At 43.4% G+C, this 19,037-nt stretch overlaps 2 protein-coding genes across 2 annotated transcripts in view; one reads left to right on the top strand and one right to left on the bottom strand.

Annotated features, from left to right (window-relative positions):
- Window positions 1-113: 113 nt before the first annotated feature.
- grhprb (glyoxylate reductase/hydroxypyruvate reductase b) lies at window positions 114-5,900 on the bottom strand (the record flags this gene model as incomplete). Its single annotated transcript, XM_084319124.1, has 9 exons — window positions 114-235; window positions 993-1,123; window positions 1,268-1,403; window positions 2,395-2,499; window positions 2,655-2,743; window positions 3,046-3,162; window positions 3,678-3,750; window positions 3,854-3,987; window positions 5,728-5,900. The coding sequence occupies 9 exons, from the start codon at window positions 5,898-5,900 to the stop codon at window positions 114-116; spliced, it is 1,080 nt and encodes a 359-aa protein (XP_084175250.1).
- Window positions 5,901-8,362: 2,462 nt separating this feature from the next.
- Window positions 8,363-19,037, top strand: part of uba6 (ubiquitin like modifier activating enzyme 6) — a 34,701-nt gene continuing 24,026 nt past the window's right edge. Inside the window, exons 1-14 of the mRNA XM_084319117.1 lie at window positions 8,363-8,428; window positions 9,011-9,101; window positions 9,310-9,404; window positions 9,589-9,617; window positions 9,881-9,975; window positions 12,700-12,811; window positions 13,697-13,777; window positions 13,876-13,998; window positions 15,107-15,230; window positions 16,921-17,024; window positions 17,215-17,277; window positions 17,382-17,458; window positions 17,869-17,935; window positions 18,117-18,260. Coding sequence (XP_084175243.1) covers window positions 9,061-9,101; window positions 9,310-9,404; window positions 9,589-9,617; window positions 9,881-9,975; window positions 12,700-12,811; window positions 13,697-13,777; window positions 13,876-13,998; window positions 15,107-15,230; window positions 16,921-17,024; window positions 17,215-17,277; window positions 17,382-17,458; window positions 17,869-17,935; window positions 18,117-18,260 — 1,155 coding nt within the window. The 5' untranslated portion in view covers window positions 8,363-8,428; window positions 9,011-9,060. The remainder of the gene's footprint in view (window positions 8,429-9,010; window positions 9,102-9,309; window positions 9,405-9,588; window positions 9,618-9,880; window positions 9,976-12,699; window positions 12,812-13,696; window positions 13,778-13,875; window positions 13,999-15,106; window positions 15,231-16,920; window positions 17,025-17,214; window positions 17,278-17,381; window positions 17,459-17,868; window positions 17,936-18,116; window positions 18,261-19,037) is intronic.

Below are 19,037 nucleotides of genomic sequence, written 5' to 3'. Positions count from 1 at the left end.
GGTAGCTAGGTAATGAGACTTGCATGTTGACAAAGAACAAACAAACTGTTCAACATCTAGAGAAAGAATGGACTCATAGAATACTGTAGGTCCCTCATCTAAGTGATTGGTGGCTACAGCTTGAGCTCTTGGATCATTGGCTCTCCCCTCAGGCCAAGCAGCAGGTTATTGGCCGCTAGGGCAGACATGGCGTTTCGTGTGGTGTATGAGGCACTGGCAACATGGGGCAGGATCACTGCAGAGAGGGAATGGAAGAGGGAGAAAGTGAGTCAGTAATGTGGTCAAAAGGCAACCTCAATGCAAAAGAGACCCGCTTGGTTTTGCAACTTGTTTCCTTTTCCTTCAATTTGGTTGCTATTTCTGGAGAAATTCACAGTATAATAAGTTACTAAACTCCAACTCTACCTTTAAGAAAAACTAATAGTTTGATGACGTGAGGTATATTCATATCGCTGCTGGCGGGACAAAACCTCATAACTCCAAAAACCCAACTTTTCAGCAGATGAAAAAAAACGAACACAGATTTGAGGGCGAATAGAGTTACGAGGTTTAGACAGATGATTGGTTTAATGCTTTCCCATTGTGTAGACTTTGTAAAACCACACACACATGGAGGATGATCTACTGAGTTGATATAAAAAAAAATGGAGTTATGACGTTTTGTCCCGCCAGCAGTGATATGTAAAATAGGCTTTTCATTGTAATATACATTACAACATACATACAATGTACATAATATAGATCTTGCTTACAGCTGTTTACATTCATTACCAATATAAACAAACCTTTTACAGCCACAAATACATATTCATCTGTTACTCCTTGTATCAAGACCTCAGTCAATCAACTAGAAAGTGTAAACATGTCTCCATTCTACCCATTAGTTCAAACTTGTACATGGGCTACTCACTTGTAAAATCATTTTATTTATTTTAGTCACCCTGGCCTGAAAACCGCTAGTTGACGGACAGATCAATGGTAGCCATGCTCACCACAGTTTTTGAGGGTGAAGAGGGGGTGGTTAATGGGCAGGGGCTCTGGGACAGTGACATCTAGTCCAGCTCCTGCAATCTGACCGGTGGACAGAGCTTCATACAGGTCCTCCTGGTTCACCACCCCTCCTCTGACACACAACAGGGAGAGCATGAAGGATATGCAGACGCGCATGGAAAGAGCATTCTTGCTGTACTACTGTATACTAACATTTAAATGTATCCTTCTAGTTTATGTGTGTGTATATGTATGCGTTTGTGTGTGTGTGTCTAACCTGCTGGTGTTAATGAAGATAGAGGTGCTCTTCATCTTGGAGAAGAGGTTCTTGTTGCAGACCTCCTTGGTCTCAGGTGTGAGAGCACAGCACACGGCCAGGAAATCAGACTGCTTGGCCAGCTCATCGAACGAGACTAGAATGACAAGGAAAGATTCACTATATTAAACGTTATCAAGGTTTCCCCAATTGCATTTTAGCAGAGGTGCAGCACCTCCACTGGATTCTAGAGCACCTTGACTGAAGGTTGGACAAAAAGAATACATTTTGAATAAAGACCCCAACCTCCAGTGCTCTTACATTGTAACACACCCCCTTGAATGCACCAACATATGACGTTGGCGCAGTTATCGGCAAGAGTGATTTTACAGGTCACTTAAAGACTGTAACCAGTGTAACGTGATGACCGTTTAGACTCCATTAAACTACATGCTCATTCCATGAAATGGAATGTGGTCGGAGTCTGCATAGTTCTCATTCCAAACAATCAGCAAATATCTTACTGATATGACCTTTAAGCTTAACAGCGGATCAGCTAGAACACCATCACGCGTCGCACCACTGCTCACTAACTCTCTCTGAGGCACTTGGCACCTCCTCTATGGGGATTATATACTGAATAAGGTCAGGGATCAATATTTCACTGTCCTTCCAGCCTGCAGCTTGTATTTGTCAGACTGGTTGTGAAAGAAGTCTCCACCGGCCAGGATTTGAATAAAATTAAATAAAAGAAAATGTATTTGTAAGGCCCGACAACACACGTTAATGTCCCCATGGGCCGGACACGTCTTCTTTAAACAAGTCAAGAAGAAACATCACAATAAGTCAAGAACAAAACAAGAACACAAGTCCAAAAAATGTAAAATAAAAAATGGGGGGGTCAATGGAGATGACAAGGCCAAACAATCTCGCTGGGCTAGTTTAAAATCCTTAAATTTAACACAAGGACAAGTGACATGGAAACCTATGGTCAACATTTAATTCAGCAGGATCTCCATCCAAGATGAGGGTGAAAGAATTCCTGTGCTCTTTGGTGGTTTCTCTGGCTTTTGTTTATTGGGTAAAGTATTCACCCTTGCTGCTATCATTACAGACGAGCATGAGGTGGCCACCGACCCAGTCCTCACCGAATTCAGCATTGATGATGCTGGCCAGCTCCGGCCTCGGGGCCACGTCTGTGTAGATGAACTTCTTGACTTTGAAGGGTGCCAGACGCTCAGCGATGGCCACTCCTGGAGAACACCAGCACACAGACAGTTTAATAGACGTAACGTTGTTGACGAAGCCAAATAGGAAGTTGATGATTACTTTGGGTATTACACGGTATGTACAGGATGTGTGTGTGTGTGTGTGTGTGTGTGTGCGTGTGTGTGTGTGTGATGCTCACCAATTCTCCCGAGGCCCAGGATTCCCACAGTGCTGTTGGCCAGCTCATATCCACACAGCCACAGTGTTCTCCATGTGCCCCAACCACCACTGAGGAGAGAGAGAGAGAGAGAGAGAGAGAGAGAGAGAGAGACAGGCAGACAGACAGACAGACAGACAGACAGACAGACAGACAGACAGACAGACAGACAGACAGACAGAGATGCAGAGGGTACAGGCCCTCAAACGTTCACAAGACATATACATCAACAATCCAGTGGGTTGTTGGCATGAGAATCATTAATCAACCTGATGATATTACCCTATGATGTTGAACCTCTGTTATATTTGAATGTTAAATGAATTTAACTAGTTGTGGATTGGGATAAAGCTTTCGAAATGTGTAACATTACGTCTTGGCCTCGTGTGTGGCCTCGATAAGCCTCCTGGAGGTGGTGAGCAGCAGGGCAACTGTCAGCTCAGCCACAGCGTCTGTCAGGACCTCTGGCGTGTAGCCCACTCGGATCCCCCTGGGACACACACACATAGACACACACACATGTGTTGTTATGAATATGAAGACATTTTACTGGCTTACATTCATTCCCTAACTCACAACCTTTGCAATGTCACAGCCTAACCTTCACCTTACTTCTAGCCCTATAACTCTCAACCTTAACAATAGTCCCTTTTATTCTGAGGAGGACAGGACACTTTTCTGTGGGGACATTTGGACATACATACGTTGAGCAGCGTTACTGATGTTTGATGCTATCATGATGACAGAATTCACTCACAGGCCACAGAGGAGGTAGTCAAGCTCACAGACAGTTTGAAGAAGTGGCTCAGGAACAGAGTGAATTACTTCATTCATGTGTTGGCACACACACACACACATGCACACGCACACACACACACACACACACACACGCACGCACGCACACACACACACACACACACACACACACACACACACACACACACACACACACACACACACACACAGAGGAAGGAAATCAGCTCAAGAAAGACATGGGTCACTGACCTTTTCTTCAGCTCCTCCAAAGACAGATGGTCAAAGCCCACTGACATTGTACTCAGGACCTTCAGGTTTGGACCTGGGTGAATGGGTTTCACACAGACATACACACATAAACCTGTGTGAGATGTCGTTCTTTACAATCGTATCAGTGGATATCAAAATATCATCAGTCATCTGACCTGCAGCATCCAGTAGCTCTGCGTCAATCTTCTCGGTGAGCACGCAGAGCAGGGCGTCGACCCCTTTGACCTTTTGGAGCAGCTCGTTCCTGGGCACCGGGAGGTCGTCCGAGTCCCACAACTCAAGCTGCACTCTGGGGAGGTCACAGTACAGTCACAGTACAGAAACAATCATTTAGAAAACACAACACGAGCACAATCTATACCATGGTCCTGTGTATAGCTAAACGGGTAGAATGCTTGGCGCTCAGAGTGTAGCACTAAAACCTGCCAGGGTTAGGGGTTCGATTCCCGCTGGGGCCACCCATACTGAAAAATGTATGCAGTCATTCCATAATAAAGCACTTGTGCTGGAAGAGTGCTATAGAAATGCATTCATTTGGGTGGCTACGTGGCATAGTGGGCAAGGCACTCGCCACGAAATGCTGGAGACGCTGGGCTCGTCAGTTCGAGCCCAGCGCTCCACATTTGCTTTCAGTTTAGCTGGTCGTCCGTACTAATACACATTGGCCGTATTAGGGGGTGGGAAACTGATGGGTGGGGATCGGGCGTTGTGGACAGCGACTCCTACAGGTCGGTTGGTGCGCCTGCGCAGTAGAATCAGGAAGTGTCGGGGGCAGCGTGAGCCTCCCACACGTTACTCCTCGCCACTGAGAGATCGAGCTGCGCAGGTGAAAAGATGCGACTGCTGTTACCTCAAGTACCGGAGGGGACTTGTGCTATGTATGACTTAGTCCACATTGCAGCCGGCTTGTGGGAGGCAAGAAACAGCGTCCGTGACAGGGGAGGGTTGAATTGGATGATACGAAATTGGGATGGGAGAAAATATAGAAAAATGGGAGAAAAAGTGGATAAAAAAAAAAATGCATTCATTCATCCATTGAATACAAAAAGATGACATGTAAGAAATCCCCAGTGTAATCAAAGTGGCATCATATAGGCTGGCATCGAGGTGCTGGGAGACAAGGGGCAGGCAGTGAGAAACTACACTGTGAGGAAACCCTTTGAGAGGACACCCGTGTTATCTGACTGGCCTGAGGGCAAACACTGGCAGCCCTGTTTACTCAAAGTAAATGATGAACATCACAGACTGAACTTCACATGATTACACACAGCATGAGAGAGCAAAGCAGTCAGAAAGGCCTCTTTGCAAGCGACAGATTCGTAATTATAGTCGGTTCCGAATTATTTGGTCAATTCAAAAATATGATTCAATTAAATTCAAACCATAATACAGACTCATGGTCCAGATAAAAAAATATATAAAACATACACAACCTATATAAAATTACACACAACAGGCCAAAATAACATCACTTAAGTTAAAATACACATCAATGTCCCACAAATAGACAGCTGTGCCAATGTCTCCACATAGATGAGTGGTAACGTGTGGCACTGAACCTAATGTCCGTTAAAACCAGAATGATCTCATTGCCAGGGTCATTTAGCCGACATTTATACATGAGATTTCTTAAAACAGCTTGCGGAAGCCACGAACATTTCACTTGCACTACACCATCTAGGTATTTTAAGTAATATTCTCATGGCATCATTATACGCTACTTGAAGTCTCTGCAAACTTTCTTTTTTTGTAGCTTGACCACAAGTATAAAGTGGTGTACAATATGCTCTCAACAGATATCCTTTCACTCCATCTGTACACATACTAAACTTGTGTGAGAGAGTGTTCGCTTGTGCATACATCCTGCGGCATTGCCTGTATGTATTATTATTATTATTATTATTATTATTATTATTATTATTATTATTATTATTATTATTATTATTATTATTATTATTATTATTATTATTATTATTATTATTATTATTAAGTCGAAAGAGGGATGGGTAAAGGGTTACTCAGTACTCACTGTCCTGACTCACGGAGGATCTTCAGCCCCTCCGGTGGCACCTGTCGGGTGACATACACCCGTGGCAGTGTAGACATGTCCCTCTGCATGGCACCCGTTAGGCCCCTGGTAACGTTTAAAGGAGCAACGGCAATCTGCTGGAGCCGACGCAGGGCCACACGGCTGCACCACATTGCCAGAGAGAGTAGATGTCTTTTGGCAGCACTGGTGGGCAGGTGCCAGACAGACAAAAATATGAGCAAAACCTGGTACTTTGGAACTTAAGAGGCCCGTGTTTGTATGCGTTTTGGCTACAGTCCAGGGGGAGGTACCAGTGATTTTTGGCCAATATGAATGGAGGGACTGTTTGGAAGCCTCTAAGGTGAGCAATTGTTATGCCCCCCCATCCCAGTCTTTGTATTAATGCTCCATGATGATGATGATAGCCCAGCAGAGGGGAAATTAGGGACTTTCAGATGTTTCAATGTGAATTTGAAACACACGCTCTGCCAAACAGACAGACCATCAGGAAGACAGACAGAAAGACACATACACATCCCTTCCCCCAAAAGGGTGTCTGTTTGTAGTAAATGTTTTACTGATCAGTTGACCTTTGTCTGTGCAGTGTAAACAGTTGGGGTCTCAAAAAGTATATGTGCTTTCTTTCTGTTCCATATCTCTGCTATCCCATCTTACATTTGCCATATGCATGTAAACCTATAAACATAGCTACAAAAGAATTAATCCAATAGCCTATATATAGTATAAGTATAGTAGTCCAGTTTAAACTAAATGGAATGGGCCATTGACATATTTTTCAAACACTGTACTACACATTATAATAGACATGGAGGCTTGGTTCAAGTCTCTGTCTCTGCCAAGAAACAAAAAAGTTATATCTAGGTCTAATGTAACGCCATAGAATCCTTTTTAGAAAATTCGCCTTGGTTCCGTGCACTAGTATATTAAAGCAAATATACCGAATATACGGTTATAAAATATAAATGTCTCTGGTTGTAATCATGGAAATATTGTATTATACCTTTGAAAGGTCTGTGAGCTGGATGCAATCCTACCTGGAGGGGAGAGAGCAGATGGTGGAGGTAAACGGTACCCTATCCCCCCCCCTCACAGTAAGCTGTGGTGTTCCACAAGGAAGCATACTAGGTCCGCTACTGTTCCTAATTTATGCAAATGACATGTCGTCAGCTTGTGACTGCAACTTGTTCCTGTTTGCGGACGACTCAGCCCTGCTGGTCTCTGACAAGAACAAGTTACAGGTTGAAAAAACCCTCAGCTCAGAACTAGGCAAAATCTGCATATGGCTCGCTGATAACAAACTATCATTACACATGGGCAAAACAGAGTCCATTCTCTTCGGTTCAAATAACAAACTCAGCAAGACCGACGGCTTCTCAGTTACAGTGGGTGACAAGATTGTCACAAGGAAAGAAGATATTACCTACCTGGGTTCCATCCTAGAGGCAAATCTTTCCTGTGACAAAATGGCATCCAATGTAATAAAAAAAGTCAACCAACGAACTCGATTCTTGTACCGGATCTCCTCACTGGTAAACAAGAATACCCTGAAGACTCTAGCAGGAGCACTCATTCAAGGGTACTACGACTATGCTTGCACCTCATGGTACCAAAGCACCTCAAAGGCGCTAAAAACAAAATTACAAACATCTCAAAACAAACTGGTCAGACTACTGCTTGACCTTACTCCTAGAACCCACCTCACCCCTGCCCACTTTGACAACCTAGGATGGCTTAGAGTAGACGACAGAGTACAGCAACTTGCAATGGGCCTGGTCTACAAGATACACTACACGACCAAGGTACCCATGTACATGTCAAAATACTTCCAAAAGGTCAGTGAATCACGATCACAACCACGATCACAACACCAGAGGGAGCTCCACAAATCATGTTAAACCCAGATTCGGCTCAAACAAGGGACTAAACACGTTTCGCAATTATGCCACATCAATGTGGAACGCCCTACCCAAAGCTGTAAAGGAATGTGAATCACTACCCACTTTCAAAAACACTCTCAAAAAACACCTAAGGGAGACTGCAACTCGAAACTGGCCCCTGTAAATGTCCGAACACAACCCCCTCCAATGTACAGTAAATTACCAAGTATGGTCTTGTCAATAATCCAATGTACAGTTTTGTTTGTACAGTTGTACAGTGTCGCCCACCCACCCCTCCTACCCAACCCCCCCCCCCCCCACTCCTACCCAACCCCCCCCCCCCCCCCCCCCCCACCCAACCACCTCCAATGTACAGTCCCCACCTACCCAATCCAATGTACAGTTTCTACGTCAAATGTATATACTTTTTTTTTCTGGACTCTTTTTGTATCACAAACAGTACTGTAATTGCAAATCTGATATGTCATAAATGTATAGATGTAGCAGTTCTGTCTATCTGTATGTCATGTATGTCATATATGTTACGATGAATTGAAAATGGGGGACCCTGATGTAAACAAGACGAAAGTCTTTCTCTGGTCTGCATCCCCTTAACAATTGTATGTATTGAGCTGTACTGTACCCATTCTGCAATCTGTTAATAAAGTTTTCAATCAATCAATCAATCAATCTGTTGCCCTGATCACGTGACCCTCGTGTTAACCCGGAAGAGATATGGGTGTGTTTCTAACCAGTCACAGCCATTCATTTGGTTTCAACTATCTCCTCGCGCACACTGACAGGTATTAAGCTAACCGTTTGCATAAGAATCATCTTTTAATATTGCGCATTTTTATGTTTCCGGTTAATCAGATTTGACTCAAGTGCCTCTGTAGCTTTAGGGCCACTTGTGGCCGTATTATGTCATCACTTTTAACAAGTTAATACCAAGCATTTGAGCTCGAAGCCGGTATCAGTAATGCTAACGGTAGCTAGGCTACTTAGGTTAGCTATGTGATGTGAACACATCAACGTTAGGCCCAGATACACTTGCAATACAGCGTAAAGACGATTATCTTCTTTGTTTATAATGTTAATGAGCGAGTTGGAAGCAATCTGACAAGTTAATGTTGGCTACTAAGCTTGCCAGATAGCTGTTATCGTTAATAACGTTAACGGTTAGCTGTCGGATCAACGTTGTTGACAATGATGGAAAGCGATGGGTAGCTAACGTAGTTATTATAGCATTGATTTGATCCTGACAGGTAAAGGAATAGATTATAATCATTACAGGTCAGGATAATAGTTACAGCCAGCTTCCAAAAAATGGTTATACCACGACCCTCCACAATATCCAATTTTCGGCAATCCTTCCTTTATTACAGGTAGTCGTTTTCTCTTGGAGTAGTGAATCCCCCCCCTCTCCCCTCCCACCATGGCTGCAGACTCGATGGAGATCGATGACTCTTTGTACAGGCAAGTCTCTCATATATTTATGACACTGTGTAGAGTGGCGTCACTGCTGGAGTACACTGTGACATGAGATTACATGACACAGCAGTTTTTACAGTGAGAAAAAAAGCGCTCCACAGTTGATTTACAGCAATGCTTCTTTTTTATTTGGTGTTTCTTCAAGCCTGTTTGTGCCCCATCTCCCTCATTCCTGCTTCCCTTCTCTCTCCAGCCGCCAGCGCTATGTACTGGGAGACAGTGCTATGCAGCAGATGGCCCAGTCGTCAGTTTTCCTCAGTGGAATGGGAGGACTGGGGATAGAGATAGGTGGGTAACACTAAACTACCATGTTGCTTTACCTCAGCAGCAGTGTAAAACCACAACATCGCAAAACTGTCATTGAGCAACTAGATGAGCATCTCATTCACAGAGTGGTTTACTTGGAAACAGTCACGCCATGTAACCTCAAGTCACTGAAGTTCAATGTTCTATGTTCTTTGTTGTTTCACAGCCAAGAATATAGTTTTGGCCGGTGTGAAGGTAAGCTTTTCATTATCCTGAATAGTTATTGAACAACCAAACATTGTTTCATGTATGACACCTAGTGGGCAGTTTTGATTATAGCCACAGTTTATTAAGCTTAACCCCATAATACAAAGACTGCCGCAATAAAAATGGCAATTATTGTGTGTAAATGCATGAAAATCTTTTTGGAGAAGGAAATAAATGACAAAAATGTTAGCAGTCAGACTGACCTCTGTATGTGTGTGCGTGTGTGTATTTGTGTTCATGCACTTCAATAGGCTGTTACCCTGCATGACTCCAAGCAGTGTGAGACCTGGGATCTGGGCACCAACTTCTTCATCCACCAAGAGGATGTGCTGAGCCAGAGGAAGAGGTAGGGCTGACCAGGGAGCTATGCACACTGTTCCTCATACCTGCTGTGAGGAAGAGGTAGGGCTGACCAAGGAGCTATGCACACTATTCCTCATACCTGCTGTGAGGAGGAAGAGGGTATGGCTGACCAGGGAGCTATGCACACTATTCCTCATACCTGCTGTGAGGAGGAAGAGGGTATGGCTGACCAGGGAGCTTTGCACACTGTTCCTCATACCTGCTGTGAGGAAGAGGAAGAGGTAGGGCTGACCAGGGAGCTATGCACACTGTTCCTCATACCTGCTGTGAGGAGGAAGAGGGTATGGCTGACCAGGGAGCTTTGCACACTGTTCCTCATACCTGCTGTGAGGAAGAGGAAGAGGTAGGGCTGACCAGGGAGATATGCACACTGTTCCTCATACCTGCTGTGAGGAAGAGGTAGGGCTGACCAAGGAGCTATGCACACTGTTCCTCATACCTGCTGTGAGGAGGAAGAGGGTAGGGCTGACCAGGGAGCTATGCACACTATTCCTCATACCTGCTGTGAGGAGGAAGAGGGTATGGCTGACCAGGGAGCTATGCACACTGTTCCTCATACCTGCTGTGAGGAGGAAGAGGGTATGGCTGACCAGGGAGCTTTGCACACTGTTCCTCATACCTGCTGTGAGGAAGAGGAAGAGCTAGGGCTGACCAGGGAGCTATGCACACTGTTCCTCATACCTGCTGTGAGGAAGAGGAAGAGGTAGGGCTGACCAGGGAGCTATGCACACTATTCCTCATACCTGCTGTGAGGAGGACGAAGAGATAGGACTGGCCAGGGAGCTATGCACACTATTCCTCATACCTGCTGGCGTGTAGCTTTATGCCAAGCAAGCAGTGCAAAAATTTACCGTAGTGGCATGCAGTAATGCGCCTTTCATTTTCGCGGAAATAGGCTGTCTATTGCCATTCTCTTTGACAAACTCTAACCTTAACCAGCTCCTTAACAGCGCCTAAACTTAACCGTTCTAACCTTAACCAACTCCGAAACAATGCCTAACCTTAACCTTAACCATAGAAATTATATTGCCATTCTCTTTGACAAACTCTAACCTTAACCAGCTCCTTAACAGCGCCTAAACTTAACCGTTCTAACCTTAACCAACTCCGAAACAATGCCTAACCTTAATCGGCGAAAGAATACACGTTAAAAAAAAATCACGTTAAAAAATATTTTCGATGGGATTCGAACTCGCCAGCAAACAAGCCATAGGATCCACAGCCATGTGTCCTAGCCAATTGAGCTATTTGTTGGATACTGAATAAGGGGCGGTGACTTATATATATTGAGCTCCGCTCGTGTCGCATGCGCGGGCACCTCGCGCGAGCACGCCGGCGCACGCACGCACCTGAGCGAGCACGCCGCCGCCGGTGCACGCACGGTAGCATTTGTCTGAAAAGAAGGGCGCTTTACCGCACTAGCGTGCGGTGACGAATGCGGAAGCATTTTTGCACTGCTTGCTTGGCATTAACGTACAGGCTACCTGCTGTGAGGAGGACGAAGAGATAGGACTGGCCAGGGAGCTATGCACACTGTTCCTTATACCTGCTGTGAGGAAGAGGTAGGGCTTTGTATAATGTTCCTCACACCTGCTGTGAGGAAGTGGGAGAGGAAGATTTTATTTTATTTTATTTTATTACGGATCCCCATTAGCTGGTGCCATAGCAACCAACTAGTCTTCCTGGGGTCCACACAAAAAAAACATACAAAAACAATTATTATTGCAAAACAAAATTATTAAAAGTCAGTACTCAACACACGATGCATAATGAAACTAACAATTAAGATGGCTAAAATTACATGCAAGCAAAGAAACCGAAAACAAAACAAAATACTTTACAGTGTTAAAAACCATTCAAGATTATTTTTAAAAGTGAATCTACTGTAAATGCAGCAGAGGTTTTGAGGCAGGTTATTCCAAAGAGTTAATGCTCTACAAATAAAAGATCTCCTTAAAGCGTTGGTTTTTGGACCTGGCAATTCAAGCTGCCCACTACTGGAACCTCTAGTGTAATGATCATGCACAGTATTACTATAAACAATCTGTTTATGTATAAAAACAGGAGTTTTATTGCTCATGACCAACTTGAACAGCACAAGTCTATTAAAAGACAAATCTATTTTCAACATTAAGCCAAGAGAGGCGGGCATGCATACGGCTCACATTAGCCCCTTTCTCGTGACTGTGATGCACGCCAACAAGGTTTGGCCAGTGAATCCACAGTCACTTGCTCCTCAATAGGAAACCAATCTATGTTGACCATGAAGGACTGGTTCTGGCCGAACCATTCATTATACAAGTATCACAGAGACATTTCAAAGGTACTACTCACAGTTGCACGAGGGTTTCGGACAAAAATACGGGATGGTTTGAAAGCTTGGCGTTGCTAATAAACATTTTAAATAATTTTTATAAACGTGTAAACGGCGTAAGATAAAGCGTACGTAGAGGTAGGGCTGACCAATGTAATGTTCCTCACACCTGCTGTGAGGAAGTGGGAGAGGAAGAGGTAGGACTGACCAGGGAGCTATGTATAATGTTCCTCACACCTGCCGACTTACTGTGGCTGAGTACAGTATGTGTATAATGGCTTTCTCTTAAATATACTATTGCTAATACACAGATAGATACAATATATTTCTGTAATCTGTCTGTATCTGCCTTCCTCTATTTCTTTTATGTCTTTTTAACTCACTCACACTCAGGGTGGAGGCAGTGTACCGTCGGGTAGCAGAATTGAACCCCTACGTCCATGTCGACACAGCCTCTTCTGCTCTGGACAACACCACTGACCTCAGCTTCCTCAAGAGATACCAGGTAACAGACAGAGTGTTTCTCACTGGTTCTCAAGGTTAATTCACCATCTGCAAAATCTCTGGAAGTCCCACCTTGCTACTGTGCCCTCAAGAATGATTGGCACCCTAGGTAAAGGTGAACAAAAGAGGCATTGGAAAAGATCTTCATTGTTGTTTATCTGCTTGATCTTGCACTCAAAATATAAAAAATAAAAATTGTATCAAGAAAAATTTATGAACAAAATCTAATGGATGGATTCAAATTTAACTTTTTAAAGTTCATCAGTCTTTTGGAACTCTGGTCATTCATGATTTCTTTCTTTCCCGCTAACAAAGCAGAGACCAACGTCCCTCAATACATTTAAATGGGACTTAATGGGATTTTAGGTGTACAGTGCCTTCAGAATACTCAAACACAGTATGGAATATGTATTTGACTTCTGGGTTTTATGTCTTATGTCCAGTCCCTGAGGGTTAAAAGTTAAATGTAAATCGCCACCCTCTTGCCACTTTGAGTGAAAGTACAGATGGGTGCAATTTCATTAACTTTGTCCTGTCTTCCATTGTATGTCGGAGAAGCTATGGAAATGAACTATCTCCCTCAGTGAATTACCACAATAAATGTAAATAACATTAATGCCCTCCAGGTGCATCAGGGTAGGACGTGTCAATAAGTTCCCCAACAAATCCTTTGAACAATTTCCCCTGTAATTTACTTCATATTCAATTTCATTCTTGATCCGGTAGAACTCACCTTTGCTAGGTTTCATTTGGTTCTAGATGTCATTCTAGCCGCTGTCTACCATTGTGTTGGAGGGAATGATCCCAACTAGCATCGCCACCCGGAAGATCAGGGAATTATATTTGACTTGATTGTGCGTTTGTTCTATTCTGTTTTGTCCTCAAGTGTGTGATTCTGACTGAAGCCAGACTGAGTCTACAGAAGAAAGTGAATGAGTTCTGTCACTCACAACAACCTCCCATCAGAGTAAGTCTACATCCTCTGAAAGTCATCTGCACTGAGCTGCTCCACTCCAAGTAACCAGGTCGATAACCAAATGGCTGTATCTCTCTTGTTCTCTGCAGTTCATTGGTTGTGATGCATTTGGGATCTGCGTGCGGGTGTTCTGTGATTTCGGGGAGGAGTTTGAGGTGTCCGACTCCACAGGGGAGGAGGCTAAAGAGATCTTCATCCAAACCATCACTCAGGTAGCGTGAAGGCTATTGACACTCATTTTTGGCAGGGATGTTCAAGAGTCCTTTTTTTAAAAAGTCAACAATTTTGTCTCCTCTTAATGAGTATACAGTGTGTTCCAGACAAGAATAATTAATCACTAATAAGAACATTGTTGTTTAAAGATGTGATTGTCCCTTTGTTCTATGTTAAACATCTTGCACATTAACACATTGAGTGCCACGCCCCTTCCGGGAAGTGACCCCTTCCGTGCCGCCCATTAAACCCATGTAAACGTAGTTGTAGTTTGTAGAGCTAAACCTATATTTTATAGTATAGCTATGGGTATAATAACGCCCTCGAGTCTCAGTGAGCTACTTCTGGTCAACGTGCAAAAACAGATTCTTTTTTCATCCGTACATTTCCGTTTTATACAGTTTTGAATATGAACATAGTCCAGCCGCTAAACACATTTACATTTTTCGCCTGATTATCAGATCTTCCTGAAATCAACGATAGATCATCATTATTATCCTTCGTCGTGCACGCATACAATGTGATTTAGACCGACGACAAGCGTGTGTTTTGCTGGATTGTTTAGGACCCGCCCCCACGCCGCAGCTCGGTAGGGAAAATAAACGAACCTGTTTCTAACGGGGTGCAATAATGCCGGAAAGCGTTAGAGGGCGGTATAAGACCGTCTGCCAGCTCAGACACACTCAGAACAGTATGCACAAGGTGCCCCGCTGAATTACGAAGGGCAATAGCCAATAAAAGAAATACCGTGACAGAAACGTAGATCTACGTTTCCGGCACTCAACGATCGGGCGACAGAACCGTAGATCTACGTTTTTGGCAATCAATGTGTTAACGTCACATTCGCCAACTCAAATCACTTGAGAATTGTATTTAGTGTCACACACATACTTTTAAATGGCGTACTTGGTAAATCAGCTGCATTTTGTAGTTAGTCCAACCACAACTAGCTAGTATCCACATGCTGTGTTGATGCAATAATTTTTTGCAGTCATTAACCTGAGGAACCAGGGATGTTCCCTGAGTAAGCTGATCTCTAGCCAGCACTTAAGTCAATTTCCAATTTAGTTTAGTAACCTAACACCATTTGACCTTTTGACCCTTCAGGACAACCCTGGGGTGGTTACCTGCATGGACAGCAGGACCCACGGCCTGCAGAATGGCCAGAGTGTCCTCTTCAGAGAGGTCAATGGCATGGAGGAGCTCAATGGCACTGCACGGCCGGTTACAGGTAACAGGCAAACACGGTTATTCATTAGCATAGCAAATGCTAAATCCTACTTTAAATTGCTTCCGCTTCTGAGGTTATTTTAGCCTTTGGACAGGTGAGTCTCCAGGGATGTGCTCCAAAGGTATAATACGATTAGTATATCTGAAGTAGGCAAACACTGTACTTACAATACGTGTATTATACTACTAAACCGCCTATTATGCTACTAGAAGAATGTGCTCACTGATCTCTGCCAAGGCCTAACAACCTTCACACGTCACTGGGTTAATGACGGTAATAAGAGTTGCTGATATTGCCAGTCTCAACAAACCAAGGCTAACCATGTTGTTGTGCTAGAGGAAAGGTCAAGGGGTCACCAAAATCAACAGGTTTCTCCCTTTAGGGGTCATTTGAAAATGGAAAGTTTGGCCTGCTAGAGGAGATATCACAGGGTCACCAAAATCAATACATTTCTTCCTATTGGGATCATGAATGTGCACAATGGCAATCTGGCATTAATTTTCGAGATACCTCGTTCCAAGTTTGGCCTGATGGAAAGGTTATGGGGTCACCAAAATCGATAGATTTCTTCTTCTTGGGGTCATGAATATGCACACACACACACACAAACAAGCAGACAGACGGGACCGATTACATATCCTCCGCCCTGGCTTTGCCTTGGTGGAGGTGATAAACACAGATACATAAATAAGGGGTGGCACTATTAGCCAAAAGGTCAAAGAAGGCACCAGTTAGAATCCCTGGACGAGTCAGGAAAGCTTCACGCTGCTCTGCCGCTGTGTTCAACGGAGTCGGAGCCGTGCAAATTAATAAATTTTTTACATTTACGCTTTGACATTTCAAAACTTGTGGCCAATGGCAATTACGGTAGGTTGTAGTCACTTCCAAAATGGAGACGAATTAGCCTGCTTGACAAATTCATAACAGTGTATATTATATGATATATTAGCCAACTCAAATGTAGTGGTGGTGTTTTCTTTCTGCTATACAAAGCACCTCTACCGGTGAAATGTGAATGTTACATAAGGCCCTCCCCCATCAACTACCATTGAGGTACTCTTGAGCAAGGCATATAACCCCTAACTTCTCATTCAGGTGCTCAGTCGCCAACAGTAGAAGACTGTTTCTACTGGGTAGCTCCCAGGTGTGAATTAGACTAAATAAATCTGCATATATTTGACCTTGTAACGTTTCCATTCACGCTCAATTTTGTGCAAAAAGTGACAGCCCTATCACACACTTAAAGGACCTTACTGGTGATGATAATCCTATGTTAAAATTATCTCATGGTTACACCAACAAATTGGTCGCATTGGAGCAATAAGGTGATATGGAGCGGTGAGTTCATTAATATGAACAAGGAACTGCACACAGAGAGAGAGACGGAGACAAATTGGGACAACCACATTTTGAGTAGATTTATTTTATATAATTATATGGTTTATCATCATAACTTAAATATTTAAAAAAGGTAAACAAAGCACAAAAAGTCATCTGTGCTCAGGAAAATATTCATGGCTAATCTAAAATACGTGTGCTGATTGATAAATGGGCTAAAACTCAATATTCAGGTATGGTTAATATAAGTACTCGATACTTAAGAACCTTCCCGTTCAAGCCGGGAATCATGATCTTTTGTTGTTGCCATGGACATGTTGTCATACGTTTCTTTGTGGTCTGTGTTATACAGTCCTTTCCTCACACAGTTTTGCGATAGGAGACACATCCCATCTACAGCCCTATGCACATGGAGGCGTCTTCCTCCTGGTGAAAACCTCTACAACCTACAGCTTTGTAAGTCATTCAGTCCACAGATCAACCAGCAACACTAGCTTTGAATGAACAGGATGTATATAGCTCAAAATACACTCCTCTCTCTCTCTCTCTCTCTCTCTCTCTCTCTCTCTCTCTCTCTCTCTCTCTCTCTCTCTCTCTCTCTCTCTCTCGCTCTCTCTCTCTGTGTGGTGTGTGTGTGTCTTTTCAGGAGACAATGGAGAAACAGCTGTGTGATGCTCAGGTCATGACCCCAGACTTCAGTAAACCGGAGGTGAGAGTTCAGAGCAGTTCAGGTTCAGTAATGTCTTATTAGTTTGTTGAGTGAACCCACTCTTTACAGTTTCCTTGTTTTCCCATTTTTAATCTGTCCCTCAGGCCCCGCTACAGATCCACGCCGCCATGCTGGCCCTGGACACTTTCCAGGAGCAGCACAACAGACTTCCCAGTACAGGGTAACCTAAAACCTCTCTCTGCTTTTGCTTCTCCAGTTGCACTCAGTTTTATTTCCTAGCAACGTTTCCTACCCGGCCCATACACGAAGAAGCCCTCTTGGTGAAACAAGTCGATTTGTTTTCTTTGTATCCTACTTCGCAGCCCTTGTGTTTCATGAATTATAAGATTAGGACTTTGAAGCGATCCCCAAAAGTATTCTACCCAATAAATTATTGTGTGTTATCACCACTGCTGTTTTGCATTTCAGTCGAAGCAGGCAGATTTTCAAATTGATGGATGGTTGCAAACAGTAGCAGAATCGAGAATTTCTCCCAAGATGGGGTTTCTCCAAATGTCCTTTTTAAGTGAATAATAGAAGAGAGAGAAAGAGAGAAAAGGGTCTGATGTGGCTTGGCTGTGGTGTCTTCAGGTGTTTACAGGATGCCGAGGTGTTGGTGAAGCTCACTGAGGAAGTGAACGAAACACTCAGGAACAGAGTAAGTAACGCTGCTGTATTCATTATCATAATATACATGATATATACATCTACCTTTCATATTACACTGACACAGCCATACAAATACGTCCTCGCCATCACCCATGCATATTCACATCCTCCCTGACCTCTCTGTCTCTCTATCTCTCTCTTCCTGTCCACCTCTTGTGCTAATCCTTCAGGCTCCAGTCAATATTGAGTTAGTGCGCTGTCTCTCCAGGACTGCGAGGGGCACTCTGCCCCCATTAGCAGCAGCCGTAGGGGGTCTGGTCAGCCAGGAGGTTCTCAAGGCCCTCACTGGGAAGTTTGCTCCTCTGCAGCAGTGGGTACGGCTCCCTCCTCCGAAGCAAGCACCTAGATCTCAACTATCAGGCCTTGGTTGTCAAAGTAGTATACTAACAAATTTGTGCAGAAAGCATTTTTTTTAAGATGAGGAGAATTTGTTTGAACTGGAACTAATGAATATTTAATTGAGTGGATTTCCCCCCCTGCATATTTCCCATTTATTAGCTACGTTTTTATGCAGCATTTCAGCATCTTCTGATAATCTTTACAACGAGATGCACCAATACTTGGTATTAGTCGTCGATACCAGTGTCCTCCAATCCTAACACCTGATGCCAAGAGACATCAAGACAGAAGATGCTGCATCTATCTAATGAAAAAAAAAAAAGTGGATCACATTCAGATAATTTTCTGTCCGATGAGCCCAAACGAATTGTCTAAAATCGCTGTCTTTCAGTTTTTTTAATAATAATACACTTTATTTGTATAGCACCTTTCATACAAGAATTGCAGCTCAAAGGGCTTCACAGCAGTAAAAAAAGATGAACATAAAATGAGCACAAAATTGGCAGATCAAGAGCCATGCATAAAGTGCAGACATAAAATAATTATAAAACGAGCATAAATGAAATAGCAGCAAAATAGACAAAGTCAAGGTAAGGCATATAACATTAAATCACATAGTTTTTCATATTAGGATCTAACATCTCAATAGGCCTCTTTGTTTACGGTTTCATTATCACTGATACACATAATATAGACATTTAGATGTTTAGAGCTGTCCGAGCCATAGGCTTTCTTATACACCAACTCTCTAT

This window comes from Notolepis coatsorum (genome assembly GCF_963971535.1).
Source record: "Notolepis coatsorum genome assembly, chromosome: 7".
NCBI lineage: Eukaryota > Metazoa > Chordata > Actinopteri > Aulopiformes > Paralepididae > Notolepis > Notolepis coatsorum.
This window is presented reverse-complemented; position numbering and strand designations above follow the sequence as displayed.